Below are 12,978 nucleotides of genomic sequence, written 5' to 3' on the forward strand. Positions count from 1 at the left end.
ACTGTGCATTCATAAATATTCTGTTCACTGGTATTCTCATCTCTGAGAATAACACGCCACATCCTCCTTCATGATACTGTTACAAAACACTGTTAGTTCTACATGGGATAATTCTTCAGATACATCTAGTTCGAGGGAGTTGACTTAAATATACTGTTCAGGATAACTATAGGACTTAAAGACTGAAAGAGATAATGAAGTGACAAAATGAGCAACACTTGTATACCTTGTTTTATTTGCATAATGTATTGAGTGCAGAGTTTGGGTCTCCATGGCATTTAGAATGAAGTCCAAATTTCTAGAAAAGAAGTCCAATTTCTACACTAAGGTATGTACTGAAAATGGAACCAAACTTTGCTCTGTGTGAGGAAGTCAGCTTGAGTTGCCTGCTTTATTCTGAATAATTATGGGGGGGGGGGGCATCGTGGTAGAGAGAAACACAGCTAGTGTGAGAGGCAGTATGACTTGAGGGGCAGTGAAGTGGAGAAACAGGTATCCATGCAAGACACAAGTTTTTCTCTCCTCAATAGCAGACCTTTACACAAACCTCTCCTGCCCAGAATGGCTTTCCCATTAATCTAAATGGATATCCCAACTTTCTGTAAGGAGGACTGGCTTCCTCTACTGAAAGTGAGCAACTTGTGGCCCTCTCGATGCTTTGGCCTACAATTCCCCTCACCATTGGCTACACTGGTTAGGGCTGATGGGCACTGCAGTCCAACAATATGTAGATGGGCCCAAGTTGCCCATCCCTGCTCTACTGAAATGAACAGAAATACCTATATATATGAAAGATAACAGCATTTATGTAGTGTTTTTTTGACTACTCAATGTGGTTCGCATACATTATCTCAATCTTTACAAAAACCATGCACGGCAGGTCGGTGTTGTTATTCCCGTATCACATTGAGGGAGGTGGATGAGTTTGAAATAACAAACAGTGCCTTGCTAAAGGGCACCTACAAATCTGATGGCAGAGGGGAAACTCTTTACCCACTATTTCACAATAGCAACTTTTTGGCAAGAGTGTCTCCAAGTTCTCTTCATCATCACAAGGGCTAGAACCATATTTGTCTTTAAAAGGAAAGCATCCATTCTGCAACGTTCTGTATATGCCAAAGACAGAAAAGCCCTCATTAAAGCTTATCTCCAGAAAAACCATTTTGCTTGAGTGTTATTATATCCTGTGTGTGTAAAGTCTCTAAGTGAGCAAAGGAACTTCTATGAAGAAAGCATGTCTGACTTGTAAGCAGCAGCCTTAGACTGTCGGAATGGGGTTCCTAGCGACAAGTGAAAACTTGCAATGCTTCCCCTGAGCCTTCTGTGATCACGAAAGCAAGTGCTTGCTAGAAATTCAAACATACTTCTTGTGACTAAAACTGAACAAGTCTTCCCAATTCAGCTCTGTCCACAAGGCAGCATCTGCCAGGTGGAGCTGAGAAAGTCAAAATGCATATTTTACTTTTAATATAGCATTGCTTTATTGGGAACATATTTTCAAAGGACAGAGAAGGCAGATGGCTCATTAAGGCCGGCTCTTAACTCCATTACTTATTTTCTGGTAAAAGGCGACCAATAACTTATTGCCAAGCAGTAGATTTTAAAGGCATGCCTACATGCCAAAAATTCTTGTGACCCCATCCGTGATAGGTACCCACAAACACTTAGATTATTAAAAACAACGAAGAGCCTTGTAGCACCTTAAACACTAACAAATTATTTTAGCATAAGCTTTTGTGGACACTGTCCACTTCATCCAGATGCATAAAGTATTAGCCTCAAATTGGCAGATTTATATATACATGATAAGGGTGGGGAGGATATAAATGCTGTGGTGAGAGGCAATTGAAATGCAAAAAGTAGACAGTGATAAGTAGCTTACCCTTTCAGTTCTTTAACATAACTGAATTTATGGTTTCCCCCCCTTATTTGAATTTATACAGTAAAAAAAATCAAACATTTTGTTGAAACTTTGGAAGGAGTCGGAAAATCCTCAAGATTCAGTTGATGGAGATCTTGACTTAGACCTGACACAGGTTCAAGTCCCACCTCACCTAATCACAAACTCACTGTGTCGTCTTAGCTAGTCACCATTTTTGCCTTTAGGTATCCATCAGCAATATCTTGCCTAGCAAGGCTGTTGTAAGAACAAAGCTAAAGACTTTGACTAGAATTTAGCTAATCAAGTTCATCCCTGAAGAGCAGAAATAAAAAGGTAGAGAATTTGTACAGGACAACTTAGAAAAGTATTGGTCATGTCATTAGTGTAACTTCTATAACTAATAAGTCAATGGTCTGTAAATATGGTCACCAGCAGCAATGCCATCTTTGATTTTAGTGGTCACCTACACTGACTTAGGGCAAAGTAAGAGGCGAATCCCCCTCCCAGACTTCTCAGCATAGAGAATTCTAGGGGTGGGGGTGGGGCAGAGGAGTCTCTCATTTTATACAGAGGAATCTGGGGTGGGTGGGGGGTCTCATATCAGGCTTGAGAGACACTTGGAACAACCAGACTACTCAGTACTTCAGAATAGCTCCAAAAACTCAAAAAAAGTGCGAAGCCAGAGAAGAGATCCCCCCCACTCCCCCTCCACACACACACTCCCCATGCCCTCCATGCATGCCGGACACAACCACAAGTATGGCTGACCTTGGTAGCCAGTCAATAGTTCAGGGGCCCTTGCAATAAATATATCATTTTACCTACGCCGTATGTCTGAGGTCGAGATTATGTTATTTGCCTCCTGTAAAGGCCTTCCCCATGTGGGCTTTCCAGGTAGCAGGAGAGTGGCAAGATGAGCACTCTCTATCCAACTGTAAGGTGTGCAACTCCTGATCAGGACCACTGAACTGACCCCCACAGCCCTAGCATCCCAGCACTCTACACAATAGGGAGCAACATTAAATGGCTCTCCTGTGTGCTGGTCTAAATATGAGGAACGTTTATATGCAATGTTGACCTACCAACAATTGTGTTGGTACCAATTGTGTTGGTATTCACAATTTGAATTGTGTTTAGAATGTGGTCACTGGAACGCCTACAGAATGTCTTGGTGTGATCTCTCCATTTCAAACCTATCGCTTTCTACTCTACAAGCATTTCTAGAGTGAACACCACCCACGGGATCATTTGGAATGCAACAGACAAGGGAAGTGCAGTTGGCTTCTGCTTCCTGTTCTTCTTGTTGAAAACTGATCTTGCACATTGACAGCAATGCATAGGAGAGAGGGGAAGTGACAACCGTTTTTCCCTCCCTCTGCCTGCGGCAACATCTGAAATGCCTGATTTGTTGTTGTTGTTTATTCGGTCAATCGCTTCCGACTCTTCGTGACTTCATGGACCAGCCCACGCCAGAGCTTCCTGTCGGCCGTCGCCACCCCCAGCTCCCCCAAGGTCGAATCCATCACCTCCAGAATATCATCCATCCATCTTGCCCTTGGTTGGCCCCTCTTCCTTTGGCCTTCCACTTTCCCTAGCATCAGCATCTTCTCCAGGGTATCCTGTCTTCTCATGATGTGGCCAAAGTACTTCAGTTTTGCCTTTAAGATCATTCCCTCAAGTGAGCAGTCTGGCTTTATTTCCTGGAGGATGGACTGGTTTGATCTTCTTGCAGTCCAAGGCTCTCTCAGAATTTTCCTCCAGCACCACAGTTCAAAAGCATCTATCTTCCTTCGCTCAGCCTTCCTTATGGTCCAGCTCTCGCAGCCATAGGTTACTATGGGGAATACCATTGCTTTAACTATGCGGACCTTTGTTGACAGTGTGATGTCTCTGCTCTGAACTATTTTATCAAGATTTGTCATTGCTCTCCTCCCAAGAAGTAAACGTCTTCTGATTTCCTGGCTTCAGTCAGCATCTGCAGTAATCTTTGCACCTAGAAAGACAAAGTCTGTCACTGCCTCCACGTTTTCTCCCTCTATTTGCCAGTTATCAATCAAGCTGGTTGCCATAATCTTGGTTTTTTTGAGGTTTAACTGCAAGCCAGCTTTTGCACTTTCTTCTTTCACCTTCGTCATGAGGTTCCTCAGCTCCTCCTCACTTTCAGCCATCAAAGTGGTATCATCCGCATATCTGAGATTGTTAATGTTTCTTCCAGCGATTTTAACTCCAGGCTTGGCTTCATCAAGCCCAGCACGTCACATGATGTGTTCTGCATACAGGTTGAATAGGTAGGGTGAGAGTATACAACCCTGCCGTAGTCCTTTCCCAATCTTAAACCAGCCTGTTGTTCCGTGGTCTGTTCTTACCGTTGCTACTTGGTCGTTATACAGATACCTCAGGAGGCAGACAAGATGACTTGGTATCCCCATACCACCAAGAACTTGCCACAGTTTGTTATGATCCACACAGTCAAAGGATTTAGAATAGTCAATAAAACAGAAATAGATGTTTTTCTGAAACTCCCTGGCTTTCTCCATAATCCAGCGGATATTGGCAAATGCCTGATGCCTCCAAGCAATTGGTGCAGGTGTCGTTGCTCACAGGGCCCTATTGACCTACTTATCTGCAACAGCATGGTATAAATGAGACTATTCTCTTTGTCAGTGCTATTCTACAGATGACAATATGATGGCACCTCATCTCAAATAGCCCAGCAACACTATTGGGTCATGTAAGGCTGTAATTCTAGACAGATGTGCACAAGTTCCATTGAAGTCAGAGCCAGGATTCAACCAGAGCCAGGAATAAAAGCAACGCTTGCAGGCATGTGCAATGGGCCCTTTCATCACCACACAGATCTGGGAGTAGAGAGCAGGTTCTTTGGGTCAGAGGGCTGAGCTTTTCCAAAACAGACTCGGCCTCAACACCTCACATTTTAGATACCAAGCTCTGATAGAAATCCAACGGGACTTGTAACTGCACACAAGTTTGCAGCCTTTGTGCTTGGCACACAATACATAGTTGGGTATGCCCTGGAGACACACAGTTGACTAAAATATAATTCAGAGCACTGGAAGTGCAATGTTAGCAATTAAATTTTAGTACAACTTTTAAATCTCAGTACTACCACTTCTAAACATCTGCCTCCAATAAGCATCTCCAAAGTTGAATTTTCTAATTAGGCACACAGTAAAAAACCAAGAAGAATGTTTCCAGTTGCCTCTGCCGCAGCATAACACCATTCAGCCTGTGATTGATAACTACAGGGTGGCACACCTCAGCTTTGGTGCTCAAACAGGTACTAAGGCATTCATGTATGGAATCATTTCTCCGCAATACACTTGTTTTGCTTTAGACTACTGCCATTCTTTATTGGTCTCAAGTGCTTAATTTAGTCCTCAACTGTATGAGCCACTGTAGCTTCAGAACATCTCTAGAATTACAGCACTTGTTTATACATGTATTTGCAGAAAAACAGCAAAAGAACATTCCTCCAAGCGGCTCTCTGGTCACAAACACAAGAATGAAAGTCACAACCCTACACAACATTTTAAAAGAGAGGGTAGTAGTCAAGAAAAGGCTGTTACACACCAGAGCATGGGCCATACGGTGCTAAACAATCCATAGGGAAAAACAGAATTAAAAAATAGGATAATAAGGGTGTCCCTGTTGAATGAGGTGAGGCAGGCAGCTCCTAAGGAAGAGAGCCTTTTCAGTGGTGGCACTCAGCTGTGGAATGCCCTCCCCAGAGAGGCTTGCCTTGCACCTACATTGCCATCTTTTTAGCACGAGGTGAAGACCTTTCTATTTTCCCAGGCTCTTTAGCGCTTCATTTTTGTTTTGTTTTTTAAACAGCATTAGTGCATTTTTAGCTCTTTCCACTGCTGCTGGCTTTTATCTTGGTTCCTACATTGGTTTTATTCTGTTTTAAACTGTTTTTCATATAATGTTTTACTATATTATTGTATGTTATGGATTTAAGTTTGTTTTTTGAACCACCCTGAGAGCTTCAGCTAATGGATGGTACAGAAATGTAATAATTAAGTAGAGACCATTTTTTTTAAAGGCACAACACAAAAGGCCAACAACTGTACTGTTTATCATTAAGAAACAGCAACTATACCTGAAACTCAACTATTCACTCTGGTATTAAGATTAGTAATACCATAAACTCCAAGATCAGTTGTGTGCGTGCAGATGCATGTGTGTCAGAAACCAAACTTTAAGCCCCCCCGCCCCTTTGGTTCAGGTCCCCAACGGTATAGGATATGGCCAGTTCAGAAATGGATCTTAAACGAGGAGAGGAGAGCTCCAGCCCTGCTCCCCTCCCCCTTGCTGCGTGTTTCCATCGCCCTGTAGGTGTGAAGGGCTCCCTGTATTCATGGAGGCCCTTCATGTGATCCAAGCCCCTGATTTTCCAAGGGAAACCAAGAATTAGAATGCCTGAACAGGGCTTGTGTAGCAGGGATTAAGGGCCTGCATTCTATGGAGCAAGCTAGCTGTATTGTACAGGGATGCTGTGGTGAGCCCTTAAGTAATTAATACTGAAACTACTGTCTGTAAGCATAAACCTACCATGTTAAATTTGTATCAGGCAGCTAGTGTGAATGCAGATCAACCCACATTTTTCTTAAAAGTTACCCTGCCCCTACCCTACTTCCTTTCTTTAGAAGGCATGTAGACTTATGAGAAGTGGCCAAGTCAGAAGAATATTGAACAGTTTTATAAAATTTCTTTAGCATCTCCTCAGAGTCAGTCAGATTCAACTTGGAGGTCAGGCGAAAAGACAGAAAAAGGATCCCTTCAGGTGGCACTGGGCAGGTAACTAACCACTCCCCGCTCCCGTTTTCTGCAACCTTGTCACATAATCCAAATGTTAGTAACAAACCTCATTCTCTGCCATGTAAACTCTCTGCAGCATCTGTCACTGCTATGAATGGTTGATCATAAGTACCTCTGTAGTCATCTCAGTGCTATTAAGCAGATGGCAATACTAAATCCAAATGATGTAGTACATCTCCCCGGTGGACTTTGTTTCCATACCCTACCATTATTCCACAATTCCTCTGTGATAAATCTTATGCATTCTAGAGAACATTAAATAGTGAGCCGACATCAGCAATTGATTTATTAGCAGAGGGCTGCCCGTGTTATGGTCTTTGCAAACACTTGTGTGGAAGACGCTGGAAACCCTCAAGGCGCCCAGGCCGTTGGCCTGGTTTTGTGTAATGCAATGCTTTTAAACAGATTCTGTGTTTCATCACAATTTGTCTTTACAAAATGTGTCTAAACTGCAGTTTGCAGATCTTTACAAATATGCCTATTAAAATTCTGTCTTTTCATTAGGCTCTAATCAGAGGGCTTTTGTGATGAAATTGCTCTAGTATTGACACTAGACCATTCAGAGAACTGAATTCTTTGGACTCTAAATCTGTGTAAGATTACTGGGTAGTAGTTCAAGGAAAATCATAATGTAGTTCAACACCATTCCATAAATATATTGAGGACAGGGGTTACATTAGAAATGTAAAGGCACTGGTAAGGCATGCACGAACATAGGAACAGACATGCAGAGGCTAGTGTTTAAGAGGCATTTAAACTTCAGCACTTTGAAGTCCAGCTAGATGGAGAATGTACAGAAAACCAAGTCACCTACCTATATAGGGCAGCTTTCAAGAGGACACTGCTCAATGTATTGTGCCAAACTTGCTTGCTCATCTCCTATACAGCCATCTGGTCATTTTACTTCCTTAACTTGGTGTTGAAAACCTAGCTTCTGACAGTTTGATATTCTAACAGCTTGTCCCAAATCACCAGAGTACAATATAAATGAGTGTTCAGTAATGTACAGCCTTCAAAATCTGCACCAATATTGTTGTCCTCTACGTTCACTGTGGCACACTGGACTGGCTTAGCCTTGGCTTGTCTCATTAAACATATGTAAATTGGGGCAGCTAATTTGTGCTGAACATTATCACTCAACATTAAAGAGTTACATCATCTTTCTCACTTTAGTCAATGGAGCCAAGTGACTGAAGCCAGCGCAAGTCCCAGGAAGCGCAATATACATTCTAATCAGCTGCCAAAAGTAATTCCTTCAGAAGTCCACTAAAATTTCCATGGGTTACGTTGCTGGGAATGCATTTCCACAGGACTAACAGGAATGCATACTTATGGCTAGGTTACAGGAATCAAATATTGTGCCTGGTTTCTAGGCCCTCACCACCTAACAGATGTAGATCTCCACAGCTAAAAATATATGATTTCTTTTAAAAATTCTTCAACAGAGTTGCATCAGAAAGCTCATAAGTAACTTCTGAAAATATTATTTTGTTTTCAGTGAAAACCTACAGATTGCTTTGAATGTAATATTTACCTGCTAGCACAATAGCTATGCGAGGCTGAAAATTGTAATACATAAGGTTTCAAGTCAAATTATCTAGTGCACTTTCTAACAGTAGTACATTGTTTTGCTTTCGCTGAAAATATCCTAAGTGGGCCAATGTACTTAAATAATCAGATACTTACTAATGAATGATCACACTTCGATCGGAAGATATGACCTGTTCACATGATCTAGGGGTTATCCAGGGCAGGAAATTTTGTAAGATGACTGGCTCTGGATAAGCAGGATTTGCTCCCAGTACATGCCATGAGACATGTTAGAAATGCATGGTCATCCAGAGCATGCAGATATGGACAAAATGTGTGGCAAGTGACCAAATATCACCAAAGTGACCAAGAGATGAAGCCCTTCATTTCAGGGAAGGACCCAGTTCAGTGGTGGAGCACATTTTGTGCATGCAAAAGATCCCTGTTTCAATCCCTGGCATTTCCAGTTGAAAGGATCAGGTAGCAGGTGATGGGAAAGACCTGTGCCTGAGACCCTAGAGAGTGCTGCCAGTCAGTAGACAACACTGGGCTAGTGTTACCAAATGGACAAATTGTTGGCCTGGTATAAGGCAGCTTCCTGTGTTCCACTCCCATACCAGGGATCCTCTGCCTGTTAATAAGGGTTGGAGTATTTCAAGGGAGTAACCCCTAATCAAAACCTCCTACCCTGCCTCTAGCAACCATTCTTAATGCATTTGCATTACACACTCTTCCTTACCTTTGTGCTGAAGTACTGTAGCTGTTATCATAGGAATCATAGCTTTGTTCATCATACGAAGTGCCATATCCATCGTCATATTCCTGAAGAAAAAAAAAATTCAATGCAAAGGCAGTATTACAATTCCAAGAACAACTTCACAACCTTTGATGACTCCCATTTTTCAATCCAAACTGTAGTCTCCTGAAATCTAAATTCACTGATGATATGGTCATTAATTATCAAGGTTCTGGATACAAGGGGCACAAAACTAGTTCTGGGCACCCAAGGAAGCTTTGGACTTCTGTTTCTTGAACCGCAATCCCCCATGCCACATGCTAAACAAAGACGCTTCAGAAGCAGTTGGGGCATGGCCTGAGGGATTGCTGTTCAAGGGGAAATGACAAACTCCACTGGGCACATTGAACAGGTTTTTGGATCCTGGCTCAACAATGGAAGACAAAGTTGAATTGTCAGTGTAATAATCAGTGGACCACAAATGTGTTCACCACGTTCCTGTTGGCAACTGCATCTTTTAATCTGGCAAGTGTCTATATTGTGTCCAAAGGTTGCTGCCGCTCACTGTCCACCTCTTTCTCCCACCCTCTCTATTGCATGCCTGGGATCCACAGAGAACATCATCCTTAGCTATTCTTTCCCAACCCTGAATTCCCAAAGGGTTCCCAGGTGCTGCAGGAATGTGGGAACATGTCTCAGGTGCCCCTGTAACCAGAGCTGTGCATCCCGTCCCACCAAAGCCAGCAACAGGGTAGAGTCTGACTTGATCTCCCCACTGACTGAGCCAGTATGTTCTGCCCTGCCAAAGCCAATGAATATGTTGGAACATGCTCTAGCTACCCTAGGGTGTTCTCCATCTCTGATCCAGGAAAAGATGAGAAATGGATGAGGGCTCTTCTCTGATCTCACCAGCATTTTGATTTGGACAGCTTAGTGTGATGTTAGACACAAGATTCCACCCCTCCCTGAAGCCTGTCTGTAATAGAGGCATTTAGGTGACTACAACTGATCTCAGTCAAGAGTAGTGAACTGTTCTGCTTTAGGGGAAACAGCCAAAGCCAAGGTGGTTGTACCACATGTGGGGTCAGGGATTAGCAGAGGACCTATTTATTCCCTCTTTCACCTTCAGATAAACTTGCACTCAGTAAGTTATTCTGTGCCGCTACTCTTTGACCCCTACCAGCTACTTTACAAATTTGTGACACTATACCTTCTTGATTTTCCCCATTCAGTTCTACTTACAGCTTTTCTACCTTGGACATAATGACAAGAATACCTGTCCTGTATGACTTACGGCACAAAGCATGCAAGTAGAATTTGCATAGCAAAAAATACAGTAGCCAGCAATATAAGAGGATGATTTGACTTAATGGTATACTTGAACTACAGCACCAAAACAGAAGGTAAGACTCATCTCAAATTCTCCTGCAACCCGCAGATTCTCTTTAAATACCAATCATCAAGTGGAGCTCAAGAATGCTTGAAAGCTTGCCCTTAATTAGGTTTGACATCTTCATGTTAATGTTTTCTGTGTTTGAGGTTTCAAGTGCTGCACATTTATTCTAATCTGGCCAGTTCTGCATATAAATTGATATTCTCTGAATTTTAAATACATCTCAGACATATGAATTTGAAGACAAATTAGGGCCACCATTGGTTTTCAAAATGCAAACTTCCTGCAGTCCAAGAGAGTTCTGCCTGGTGGTGTTAGATATTTTATTATTATGTATCTTTTGGAGGTGGGGGATGATGTGCACCCTTTAACCTTGTTCCTTTGATGCCTTAGATAAATGTTAGTGAAAATGTTTGGCAACATTATGTAAGTAGTCTATTAAAGCCCACCTAATGCCAATGAAACTGAAGTTCCATTTTTAAAAGTGCCACATTATTCCAGATCTGCTCAGCTAAAAACTTTTCCTGCTGAGAACAGCAGCTTAAAAGAAACTGGAGTACTGGGAAACTTTTGAAAATAGGTTTCCAGGTTCATTAGAATGCCTCCAGAAAAATCACCTGGATGTGGGCCATTCCACACATTACATTTTTCTAAGTACACTTAAAAACATAAAGCATGGTTGTGACAAACAGGTGTTTGGAAATGGTTATCTTAAATTAGAGGTACACTTGTCAGAAAGCCAGGATTGGCTACAGTTCCCTGACAAGTACACATACGGTGGCAAGCCCAGATTTTTTGCTGTGCAATGTATGACAACAGCCATGGGAACAGTGTATTAGCTACCACTAATGTTTGCCCTGGGAGTGCAGAGCTGAAGGAAAGCATTCTCTGACCCCTGCCAATAGCCAGGGGACTTAGGACCTCTGGGAGGCTGCCTCCCCTGCCTCTCAGGAAGAGCATTACGGCAAGGAAAACACCTGCCTGGCCCCCTCCATTGGCAAGAGGAGCAGCAGCTGCAGAGGCCTTGCTTCCCCCCTCCCTGCCAGAAAGGACACTTAGTTCCATGCCTACTTCCCTATCTCCTCCCCATTCCTTTTTCCACATATAGCATTTCTATTAGATTGTGAGCATACAGGCAGGGACTGTCTTCTCTTTTCATCTCTGTAGAGCAGGGGTGGGCAGAAGGCAGACCTTCAGATGTTTTGGACTTCACCTCCCAGAAGCCTCTGCCAGCATGGCCAATGGTCAGCAATGGAATTGAAGTCCAAAACATCTGGAGATTGACTTTCTGCCCACCCCTGCTGTAGAACACTGAGAAAATGTTAGATGTTTTATAAGTGATAATCAGAAACCATTACCTCCCACCACTGAAACTATACAGTAGTTTTACACCAGATCTCCAGTTATAAAGGATCTTCAAACTGCACTTGATACAATACCAAATACTCCAGCCAGAATGGGAGAAAGTCACCTGCTTTCACTGTTAACTACAGGACCCTTGTGGCTATTTGACTTCTTTGAATCAGGGTAACTGACAAGGCTCCCATCAACTATTGCAGAGCTGAACTGGCAGGAACAGGTCTGCGTCAGAATATCCCATGCTGCATTTTGTTATTGTGCAGATACCTGTTCCATTGTATATCACTGGGTACCTGCTAAACTGGTTAATAGCTAGCTATTGTAATGTGATATTTATTATTATAAGTTTTATGCTCCCCTGTTAATCAGTTCAGTTATATATTATTCACTGATCAAGTTTCGTTTCTGCTATTTATTGTGTTTGTGAGCATCTCTACCTTTCCCCTTTGTTTTGTCCCATCTAATTTTGACCTCTGATTTGAGAGCCTAATCTGGTGTGTGTGTGTGTGTGTGTGTGTGTGTGTGTGAGAGAGAGAGAGAGAGAGAGAGAGAGAGAGAGAGAGAGAGGTTGGCTGCTCTTGGTAGCCAGCAAAAAATGGTGGTTGCCAAAGCCTTAGTCCTCAGAGGAGGAGTGGGGTCCTGTATCTGACTTCATGCTGAGCTTCAGAGTCACTGCAAAGCAGTGATAAGTCTCGCTTCTTCCAATTGCCTCTAGTATAAAGTCAGGGGAAATCCACTGCCCATTGTTCACTTTGTGCTGGAGCAGGCTCTGCAGGGGGTCTGAGGACACACCACTCAAGCAGGTGGCAAAAAGATGGCAAAATTAACCACACTGGGGCTGTGAGCCAGGGCAGCCAGAACACATTCTAGCACATCTGGTTGCTTGAGTAAATTGAATGTACTACTGAAGTCCCCAAAGACAGGGGCCTTGCAGGAGTTTGGAGGTTAGGGACAGGGCCTGGATAGCATGACCTGATGTTTGAAAGGGAAGAGGGGGAACAGCCAAGGAGTATTGTCTCATAAGCCTCAGGCATGCTGGAAAGGAGACAATGAGAAGGATTGTGGGTGGCAGCAACCCATTTCCCTCTGATTTGAGATCAAGAAACCTTGGGAATGGGCTTGACTCTTGACTCAAGTGCTCACCAGGTTAAACAATGTTGTCACCACCAGTGACCACCTTCTGTGGATTGCTGCCTAAACTTAAAACACAATCCTATCCATACTTATTGGGGAGTA

General features: G+C 42.9%; 1 protein-coding gene across 9 annotated transcripts in view; it reads right to left on the reverse strand.

The window, feature by feature from the left end:
• Window positions 1–12,978, reverse strand: part of KHDRBS3 (KH RNA binding domain containing, signal transduction associated 3) — a 131,993-nt gene that overhangs the window by 20,619 nt on the left and 98,396 nt on the right. For all 9 annotated transcript variants that reach the window (XR_014789968.1, XR_014789972.1, XR_014789971.1 and 6 more), the window contains one exon: window positions 8,994–9,076. Coding sequence is in view for 4 of the 9 variants with exons in the window: in XM_084848740.1 (XP_084704866.1) it covers window positions 8,994–9,076 (83 nt within the window). In the remaining 5 variants the exon portion in view is untranslated. The remainder of the gene's footprint in view (window positions 1–8,993; window positions 9,077–12,978) is intronic.

The sequence above is a fragment of the Heloderma suspectum genome, chromosome 4 (assembly GCF_057233095.1).
Source record: "Heloderma suspectum isolate Gila_16-S chromosome 4, 16-S_ref, whole genome shotgun sequence".
Classification (NCBI taxonomy): Eukaryota; Metazoa; Chordata; class Lepidosauria; order Squamata; family Helodermatidae; genus Heloderma; species Heloderma suspectum.